Genomic DNA, 10,654 nt, shown 5'->3' with positions numbered 1-10,654 from the left:
AGAATGTCAGCAACTGGTCATGGGGGAGGGGCCATGTTGGTGGAGGAGAATGTCAGCAACTGGTCATGGATGAGGGCCATGTTGGTGGGAGAGAATGTCAGCAACTGGTCATGGGGGAGGGCCATGTTGGTGGGAGAGAATATCAGTAACTGATCATGAAGGAGGGGCCATGTTGATGGGAGAGAATGTCATCAACTACTCATGGAGTAGTGGCCCATGTTGGTGGGAGAGAATATCAGTAACTGATCATGGAGAAGGGGCCATGTTGGTAGTAGAGAATGTCAGAAACTGGTCACGGGGGAGGGCCATGTTGGTGGAGGAGAATGTCAGCAACTGGTCATAGGCGATAAGCCCATGTTGGTGGGAGAGAATGTCAGCAACTGGTCATGGGGGAGGTCCATGTTGGTGGGAGTGAATATCAGTAACTGGTCATGGGGTAGGGGCCATGTTGTGTGGAGAGAATGTCAGTAACTGGTCATGGAGGAGGGGCCATGTTGGTGGGAGAGAATGTTAGTAACTGGTCATGGGGGAGGGGCCATGTTGGTGGGAGAGTATGTCAGCAACTGGTCATGGGGGAGGAGCCATGTTGGTGGAGGAGAATGTCAGCAACTGGTCATGGGGTAGGGCCATGTTGGTGTGAGAGAATGTCAGCAACTGGTCATGGGGGAGGGGCCCATGTTGGTAGGAGAGAATGTCAGAAACTGGTAATGGGGGAAGGGTTCTTGTTGGTAGGAGAGAATGTCAGCAACTGCTCATTGGGGAGGGCCATGTTGGTGGGAGAGAATGTGAGTAACTGGTCATAGGGGAGTGGTCATGTTGGTGGGAGATAATGTCAGCAACTGGTCATGGGGGAGGGCCATGTTGGTGGGAGATAATGTCGGTAACTGGTCATGGGGGAGTGGCCATGTTTGGGGGAGAGAATGTCAGTAACTGGTCATGGGGGAGGGGACCATGCTGGTGGGAGAGAATGTCAATAACTGGTCATGGGGGAGGGGCCATGTCGGAGGGAGAGAATGTCAGTAACTGGTCATGGGGGAGGGCCATGTTGGTGGGAGAGAATATCAGTAACTGGTAATGGGGGAGGGGCCATGTTGGTGGGAGAGAATGTCAGTAACTGGTCATGGGGGAGGGCCATGTTGGTGGGAGAGAATATCAGTAACTGGTAATGGGGGAGGGGCCATGTTGGTGGGAGAGAATGTCAGTAACTGGTCATGGGGGAGGGCCATGTTGGTGGGAGAGAATATCAGTAACTGGTAATGGGGGACGGATCATGTTGGTGGGAGAGAATGTCAGTAACTGGTAATGGGGGAGGGGCCATGTTGGTGGGAGAGAATATCAGTAACTGATCATGGGGGAGGGATATGTTGGTGTGAGAGAATATCAGCAACTGGTCATGAGTGAGGGGCCATGTTGGTGGGAGAGAATGTCAGTTACTGGTCATGGGTGAGGGCCAGGTTGGTGGGAGAGAATGTCAGGAACTGGTCATGGGGGAGGGCCCATGTTGGTCGGAGAGAATGTCAGGAACTGGTCATGGGGGAGGGCCCATGTTGGTCGGAGAGAATGTCAGGAACTGGTCATGGGGGAGGGCCCATGTTGGTCGGAGAGAATGTCAGCAACTGGTCATGGGGAAGGGGCCATGTTGGTGGAGGAGAATGTCAGCAACAGGTCATGGGCGAGGGCCATGGTGGTGGCAGAGAATGTCAGCAACTGGTCATGGGGGAGGGCCATGTTGATGGGAGAGAATGTCAGCAACTGGTCATGGAGGACGGGGCATGTTGGTGGGAGAGAATATCAGTAACTGATCATGGAGGAGGGGCCATGTTGGGAGAGAATGTCAGCTACTGGTCATGGGGGAGGGGCCATGTTGGTGGAGGAGAATGTCAGCAACTGGTCATGGGCGAGGGCCATGTTGGTGGAGGAGAATGTCAGCAACTGGTCATGGGGGAGGGCCATGTTGATTGGAGAGAATGTCAGCAACTGGTCATGGAGGAAGGGCCATGTTGGTGGGAGAGAATGTCAGCAACTGGTCATGGGCGATGGCCATGTTGGTGGGAGAGAATGTCAGTAACTGGTCATGGGGGAGGTCTATGTTGGTGGGAGAGAATGTCAGAAACTGGTCACGGGGGAGGGGCCCATGTTGGTGGGAGAGAATGTCAGCAACTGGTCATAGGCGATTAGGCCATGTTGGTGGAGGAGAATGTCAGCAACTGGTCATGGGGGAGGGCCATGTTGGTCGAGGAGAATGTCAGCAACTGGTCATGGGGGAGGGCCATGTTGGTGGAGGAGAATGTCAGCAACTGGTCATGGGGGAGGGCCATGTTGGTGGAGGAGAATGTCAGCAACTGGTAATGGGGGAAGGGTTCTTGTTGGTGGGAGAGAATGTGAGTAACTGGTCATGGAGGAGGGGCCCATGTTGGTGGGAGAAAATGTCAGTAACTGGTCATGGGGGAGGGGCCATGTTGGTGGGAAAGAATGTCAGTAACTGGTCATGGGGGAGGGGCCATGTTGGTGGGAAAGAATGTCAGTAACTGGTCATGGGGGAGGGGCCATGTTGGTGTAGGAGAGAATGTCAGCAAATATTCATGGGGGAGGGCCATGTTGGTGGGAGATAATGTCAGCAACTGTTCATGGGGGAGAGGCCATGTTGGTGGAGGAGAATGTCAGTAACTCGTGATGGGTGAGGGCCATGTTGGTGGGAGAGAATTTCAGTAACTGGACATGGGGGAGGTCCATGTTGGTGGGAGTGAATGTCAGTAACTGGTCATGGGGGAGGGCCGTGTTGGTGGAGGAGAATGTCAGCAACTGGTCATGGGGGATGGGCCATGTTGGTGGAGGAGAATGTCAGTAACTGGTCATGGGGGAGGGGTAATGTTGGTGGGAGAGAATATCAGTAACTGGTCATGGGGGAGGGGCCATGTTGGTGGGAGAGAATGTTAGTCTCTGCTCATGGGGGAGGGCCATGTTGGTGGGAGAGAATGTCAGCAACTGGTCATGAGGGAGGGTCCATGTTGGTGGGAGAGAATGTCAGCAACTGGTCATGAGGGAGGGGCCATGTTGGTGGGAGAGAATGTTAGTCTCTGCTCATGGGGGAGGGCCATGTTGGTGGGAGAGAATGTCAGCATTTGGTCATGAGGGAGTGGCCATGTTGGTGGGAGAGAATGTCAGCAACTGGTCATGGGGGAGGGGCCATGATGGTGGAGGAGAATGTCAGTAACTGGTCATGGGGGAGGGGTAATGTTGGTGGGAGAGAATATCAGTAACTGGTCATGGGGGAGGGGCCATGTTGGTGGGAGAGAATGTTAGTCTCTGCTCATGGGGGAGGGCCATGTTGGTGGGAGAGAATGTCAGCAACTGGTCATGAGGGAGGGGCCATGTTGGTTGGAGAGAATGTCAGTAACTGGTCATGGAGGAGGGGCCCATGTTGGTGGGAGAGAATGTCAGAAACTGGTCATGGGGGAGGGGCTCTTGTTGGTAGGAGAGAATGTCAGCAACTGGTCATGTGGTAGGCCCATGTTGGTGGGAGAGAATGTCAGAAACTGGTCATGGGGGAGTGGCTATGTTGGTGGGAGAGAATGTCAGTAACTGGTCATGGAGGAGGGCCATGTTGGTGGGAGAGAATGTCAGTAACTGGTCATGGGGGAGGGCCATGTTGGTGGGAGAGAATGTCAGTAACATGTCATGGGGGAGGGCCATGTTGGTGGGAGAGAATGTCAGTAACTGGTCATGGGGGAGGGCCACGTTTGTGGGAGAGAATATCAGTAATTGGTAATGGGGGAGGGGCCATGTTGGTGGGGGAGAATGTCAGTAACTGCTCATGGGGGAGGGCTATGTTGGTATGAGAGAATATCAGCAACTGGTCATGGAGGAGGGGCCATGTTGGTGGGAGAGAATTTCAGTAACTGGACATGGGGGAGGTCCATGTTGGAGGGAGTGAATGTCAGTAACTGGTCATGGGGGAGGGGCCCATGTTGGTAGGAGAGAATGTCAGCAACTGGTCATAGGCGATTAGCCCATGTTGGTGGAGGAGAATGTCAGCAAATGGTCATGGGGGAGGGCCATGTTGGTGGGAGAGAATTTCAGTAACTGGACATGGGGGAGGTCCATGTTGGAGGGAGTGAATGTCAGTAACTGGTCATGGGGGAGGGGCCCATGTTGGTAGGAGAGAATGTCAGCAACTGGTCATAGGCGATTAGCCCATGTTGGTGGAGGAGAATGTCAGCAACTGGTCATGGGGGAGGGCCATGTTGCTGGCGGAGAATGTCAGTAACTGGTCATGGGAGAGGTTATCTTGAGATCTTGAGGTTATCTTGAGATGATTTCGGGGATTTAGTGTCCCAGCGGCCCGGTCCTCGACCAGGCCTCCACCCCCAGGAAGCAGCCCGTGACAGCTGACTAACTCCCAGGTACCTATTTACTGCTAGGTAACAGGGGCATTCAGGGTGAAAGAAACTTTGCCCATTTGTTTCTGCCTCGTGCGGGAATCGAACCCGCGCCACAGAATTACGAATCCTGCGTGCTATCCACCAGGCTACGAGGCCCCCTGTTAGTGCAGAGCCATGTTAGTGGAGGAGAATGTCAGCAACTGCTCATGGGGGAGGGCCATGTTGGTGGGAGAGAATGTCAGTAATTTGTCATGGGGGAAGGGCCCATGTTGGTGGGAGAGAATGTCAGTAACTGGTCATGGGGGAAGGGCCCAGGTTGGTGGGAGAGAATGTCAGTAACTTGTCATGGGGGAGGGGCCCATGTTGGTGGGAGAGAATGTCAGTAACTTGTCATGGAGGAGGGGCCATGATGGTGGGAGAGTATGTCAGCAACTGGTCATGGGGGAGAGGCCATGTTGATGGAAGAGAATGTCAGTAACTCGTGATGGGTGAGGGCCATGTTGGTGGAGGAGAATGTCAGCAAATGGGCATGGGGGAGGGCCATGTTGGTGGGAGAGAATTTCAGTAACTCTACATGGAGGAGGTCTATGTTGGAGGGAGTGAATGTCAGTAACTGGTCATGGGGGAGGGCCATGTTGGTGGGAGAGAAAGTCAGTAACTGGTCATGGGGGAGGGCCATGTTGGTGGGAGAGAATGTCAGTAACTGGTCATGGGGGAGGGGCCATGTTGGTGGGAGAGTATGTCAGCAACTGAACTTGTGGGAGGGGCCATGTTGGTGGGAGAGAATGTCAGTAACTGGTCATGGGGGAGTGGCCATGTTGGTGGGGGAGAATATCAGTAACTGGTCGTGGGAGAGTGGCCATGTTGGTGGGTGAGAATGTCAGCAACTGGTCTTGGGCGAGGGCTATGTTGGTGGGAGAGAATGTCAGCAACTGGTCATGGGGGGAGGGCCATGTTGGTGCGAGAGAATAACAGTAACTAGTCATGGGGGAGGGGACCATGCTGGTGGGAGAGAATGTCAGAAACTGGTCATGGGGGAGGGCCATGTTGGTGCGAGAGAATAACAGTAACTGGTCATGGGGGAGGGCCATGTTGGTGGGAGAGAATGTCAGCAACTGGTCTTGGGCGAGGGCCATGTTGGTGGAGGAGAATGTCAGTAACTGGTCATGGGGGAGGGCCATGTTGGTGGGAGTGAATGTCAGTAACTGGTCATGAGGGAGGGGCCATTTTGGTGGGAGAGAATGTAAGTAACTGGTCATGGAGTAGTGGCCCATGTTGGTGGGAGAGAATGTCAGCAACTGGTCATGGGGGAGGGGCCATGTTGGTGGGAGAGAATGTCAGCAACTGGTCATTGGGGAGGGCCATGTTGGTGGAAGAGTATGTCAGCAACTGGTCATGGGGGAGGGGCCATGTTGGTGGAGGAGAATGTCAGCAACTGGTTATGGGCGAGGGCCATGTTGGTGGAGGAGAATGTCAGCAACTGGTCATGGGCGAGGGCCATGTTGGTGGAGGAGAATGTCAGCAACTGGTCATGGGGGAGGGCCATGTTGGTGGAGGAGAATGTCAGCAACTGGTCATGGAGGAGGGGCCATGTTGGTGGGAGAGAATGTCAGCAACTGGTCTTGGGCGAGGGCTATGTTGGTGGGAGAGAATGTCAGCAACTGGTCATGGGGGAAGGGCCATGTTGGTGCGAGAGATTAACAGTAACTGGTCATGGGGGAGGAGACCATGCTGGTGGGAGAGAATGTCAGCAACTGGTCATGGGGGAGGGCCATGTTGGTGCGAGAGAATAACAGTAACTGGTCATGGGGGAGGGCCATGTTGGTGGGAGAGAATGTCAACAACTGGTCTTGGGCGAGGGCCATGTTGGTGGAGGAGAATGTCAGTAACTGGTCATGGGGGAGGGCCATGTTGGTGGGAGAGAATGTCAGTAACTGGTCTTGGGGGAGGGCCATGTTGGTGGGAGAGAATGTCAGCAACTGGTCATTAGGGAGGGGCCATGTTGGTGGGAGAGAATGTCAGCAACTGGTCATGGAGGAGGGGCCATGTTGGTTGGAGAGAATGTCAGCTACTGGTCATGGGGGAGGGGCCATGTTGGTGGGAGAGTATGTCAGCAACTGGTCATGGGCGAGGGGCCATGTTGGTGGAGGAGAATGTCAGCAACTGGTCATGGGGGAGGGCCATGTTGATTGGAGAGAATGTCAGCAACTGGTCATGGGGGAGGGCTATGTTGGTTGGAAAGAATGTCAGAAACTGGTCACGGGGGAGGGGCCCATGTTGGTGGGAGAGAATGTCAGTAACTGGTCATGGGGGAGGGCCATGTTGGTGGAGGAGAATGTCAGCAACTGGTCATGGGGCAGGGGCCATGTTGGTGGAGGAGAATGTCAGCAACTGGTCATGGGCGAGGGCCATGTTGGTGGGAGAGAATGTCAGCAACTGGTCATGGGGGAGGGGCCATGTTGGTGGGAGAGAACGTCAGCTACTGGTCATGGGGGAGGGGCCATGTTGGTGTGAGAGTATGTCAGCAACTGATCATGGAGGAGGGGCCATGTTGATGGGAGAGAATGTCATCAACTGGTCATGGAGCAGTGGCCCATGTTGGTGGGAGAGAATATCAGTAACTGATCATGGAGGAGGGGCCATGTTGGTGGGAGAGAACGTCAGCTACTGGTCATGGGGGAGGGGCCATTTTGGTGGGAGAGTATGTCAGCAACTGGTCATGGGGGAGGGGCCATGTTGGTGGAGGAGAATGTACGCATCTGGTCATGGGCGAGGGCCATGTTGGTGGGAGAGAATATCAGCAACTGGTCATGGGGGAGGGCCATGTTGGTGGGAGAGAATGTCAGCAACTGGTCAAGGAGGAGGGGCCATGTTGGTGGGAGAGAATGTCAGCAACTGGTCATGGGGGAGAGGCCATGTTGGTGGAAGAGAATGTCAGTAACTGGTCATGGGGGAGGGCCATGTTGGTGGGACAGAATGTCAGCAACTGGTCATTGGGGAGGGGCCATGTTGGTGGGAGAGTATGTCAGCAACTGGTCATGGGCGAGGGCCATGTTGGTGGAAGAGAATGTCAGCAACTGGTCATGGGGGAGGGCCATGTTGGTGGGAGAGAATGTCAGCAACTGGTCATGGGGGAAGGCCATGTTGGTGGAGGAGAATGTCAGCAACTGGTCATGGGGGAGGGGCCGTGTTGGTGGAGGAGAATGTCAGCAACTGGTCATGGGAGAGGTTATCTTGAGATCTTGAGGTTATCTTGAGATGATTTCGGGGCTTTAGTGTTCCCGCGGCCCGGTCCTCGACCAGGCCTCCACCCCCAGGAAGCAGCCCGTGACAGCTGACTAACTCCCAGGTACCTATTTACTGCTAGGTAACAGGGGCATTCAGGGTGAAAGAAACTTTGCCCATTTGTTTCTGCCTCGTGCGGGAATCGAACCCGCGCCACAGATTTTCGAATCCTGCGTGTTATCCACCAGGCTACGAGGCCTCCTGTTAGTGCAGGGCCATGTTAGTGGAGGAGAATGCCAGCAACTGCTCATGGGGGAGGGCCATGTTGATGGGAGAGAATGTCAGTAACTGGTCATGGGGGAGGGGCCATGTTGATGGGAGAGAATGTCAGCAACTGGTCAAGGAGGAGGGGCCATGTTGGTGGGAGAGAATGTCAGCAACTGGTCATAGGCGATTAGCCCATGTTGTTGGAGGAGAATGTCAGCAAATGGTCATGGGCGAGGGCCATGTTGGTGGAGGAGAATGTCAGCAACTGGTCATATAGTAGGGCCATGTTGGTGGGAGAGAATGTCAGTAACTGGTCATAGGGGAGGGCCATGTTGGTGGAGGAGAATGTCAGCAACTGGTCATATAGTAGGGCCATGTTAGTGGGAGAGAATGTCAGCAACTGGTCATGGGGGAGGGCCATGTTGGTGGAGGAGAATGTCAGTAACTGGTCATGGGGGAGGGCCATGTTGGTGGAGGAGAATGTCAGCAAATGGTCATGGGGGAGGTCCATGTTGGTGGGAGAGAATGTCAGCAACTGGTCATGGGGGAGGGCCATGTTGGTGGGAGAGAATATCAGTAACTGGTCATGGGGGAGGGACCATGTTGGTGGGAGAGAATGTCAGCAACTGGTCATGGGGGAGGGCCATGTTGGTGCGAGAGAATGTCAGCAACTGTTCATGAGGGAGGGGCCATGTTGGTGGGAGAGAATGTCAGTAACTGGTCATGGGGGAGGGGCCATGTTGGTGGAGGAGAATCTCAGCAACTGGTCATGGGGGAGGGGCCCATGTTGGCGGAGGAGAATCTCAGCCACTGGTCATGGGGGAGGGCCATGTTGGTGGGAGAGAATGTCAGCAACTGATCATGGGGGAGGGCCCATGTTGGTGGGAGAGACTATCAGTAACTGGTCATTGGGGAGGGCCTATGTTGGTGGGAGAGACTATCAGCAACTGGTCATGGGGGAGGGCCGATGTTGGTGGGAGAGAATGTCAGCAACTGTTTATGGGGGGAGGACCCATGTTGGTGGGAGAGACTATCAGTAACTGGTCATGGGGAAGGCCCATGTTGGTGGGAGAGTCTATCAGCAACTGGTCATGGGGGAGGGCCCATGATGGTGGGAGAGACTATCAGTAACTGGTCATGGGGGAGGAGCCCATGTTGGTGGGAGAGACTATCAGTAACTGGTCATGGGGGAGGGCCCATGATGGTGGGAGAGACTATCAGTAACTGGTCATGGGGGAGGAGCCCATGTTGGTGGGAGAGACTATCAGTAACTGGTCATGGGGAAGGGGCCATATTGGTGGGAGAGACTATCAGCAACTGGTCATGGGGGAGGGCCACGTTGGTGGGAGAGAATGTCAGAAACTGGTCATGGGGGAGGGCCCATGTTGGTGGGAGAGACTATCAGCAACTGGTCATGGGGGAGGGCCCATGTTGGTGGGAGAGACTATCAGCAACTGGTCATGGGGGTTAGTACCTTGCACCATAAACATAACTAACAACTTACTCATGTTCATCCCCTGCGGCGGTTTCTTCGGCACGTACAGCTTACCCGCTCTCACCATCTGTAGAGGTACACAGTGTGTGTCAAACCTTCTGGTGCACTCTTTGTGTGTTTCTGTGTGTGTACTCACGTAGTTGTACTCACCAAGTTGTGCTTGCGGTGGTTGAGCTCTAGCTCCTTGGTCCCCCCTCTCAACCGTCAATCAACAAGTGTACAGATTCCTGAGCCTATTGGGCTCTATCATATCTATTCTTGAAACTGTGTATGGAGTCAGCCTCCACCACATCACCTTCTAATGCATTCCAGTTTGTCAACCACTCTGACACTAAAAATGGTCTTTCTAATATCTCTGTGGCTCATTTGGGCGCTCTGTTTCCACCTGTGTCCCCTAGTGCGTGTGCACCTTATGTTAAATAGCCTGTCTTTATCTACCCTATCAATTCCCTTGAGAATCTTGAATGTGGTGATCATGTCCCCCTAACTCTTCTGTCTTATAGCGAAGTGAGGTTTAATTCCCGTAGTCTCTCCTCGTAGCTCATACCTCTCAGCTCGGGTACTAGTCTGGTGGCAAACCTTTGAACCTTTTCCAGTTTAGTCTTATCCTTGACTAGATATGGACTCCATGCTGGGGGCTGCATACTCCAGGATTGGCCTTACATATGTGGTATACAAAATTCTGAATGATTCTTTACACAAGTTTCTGAATGCCATTCGTATGTTGGCTAGCCTGGCATATGCCGCTGATGTTTTCTCTTGATATGGGCTGCAGGAGACAGATCTGGCGTGATATCAACTCCCAAGTCTTTTTCTTTCTCTGACTTCTGAAGAATTTCCTCTCACAGATGATACCTTGTATTTGGCCTCCTGCTCCCTACACCTATCTTCGTTATATTACATTTGGTTGTGTTAAACTCTAACAACCATTTGTTCGACCATTCCTTCAGTTTGTCTAGGTCTTCTTGAAGCATCAAACAGTCGTCTTCTGTCTTAATCCTTCTCATAATTTTGGCATCGTCCGCAAACATTGAGAGAAATGAATCTATACCCTCCGGGAGATCATTTACATATATCAGAAACAAGATAGGACCGAGTACAGAGACCTGTGGGACTCCACTGGAGACTTCATGCCAATCGGAGGTCTCACTCCTCACCGTAACTCTCTGCTTCCTATTGCTTAGGTACTCCCTTATCCACTGGAGCACCTTACCAGCTACACCTGCCTGTCTCTCCAGCTTATGTACCAGCCTCTTATGCGGTACTGTGTCAAAGGCTTTCCGAC

At 53.5% G+C, this 10,654-nt stretch overlaps 1 protein-coding gene across 1 annotated transcript in view; it reads right to left on the bottom strand.

The window, feature by feature from the left end:
- Positions 1–9,436, bottom strand: part of LOC138354867 (uncharacterized) — a 71,769-nt gene extending 62,333 nt beyond the window's left edge. The window contains exon 1 of the mRNA XM_069309350.1: positions 9,379–9,436. Within this exon, the coding sequence (XP_069165451.1) occupies positions 9,379–9,436 (58 nt within the window). The remainder of the gene's footprint in view (positions 1–9,378) is intronic.
- Positions 9,437–10,654: the final 1,218 nt, after the last annotated feature.

Source organism: Procambarus clarkii, chromosome 65 (assembly GCF_040958095.1).
Source record: "Procambarus clarkii isolate CNS0578487 chromosome 65, FALCON_Pclarkii_2.0, whole genome shotgun sequence".
NCBI lineage: Eukaryota > Metazoa > Arthropoda > Malacostraca > Decapoda > Cambaridae > Procambarus > Procambarus clarkii.
Note: the sequence above shows the minus strand (reverse complement) of the source record. Positions and strands in the feature narration are given on the sequence as shown.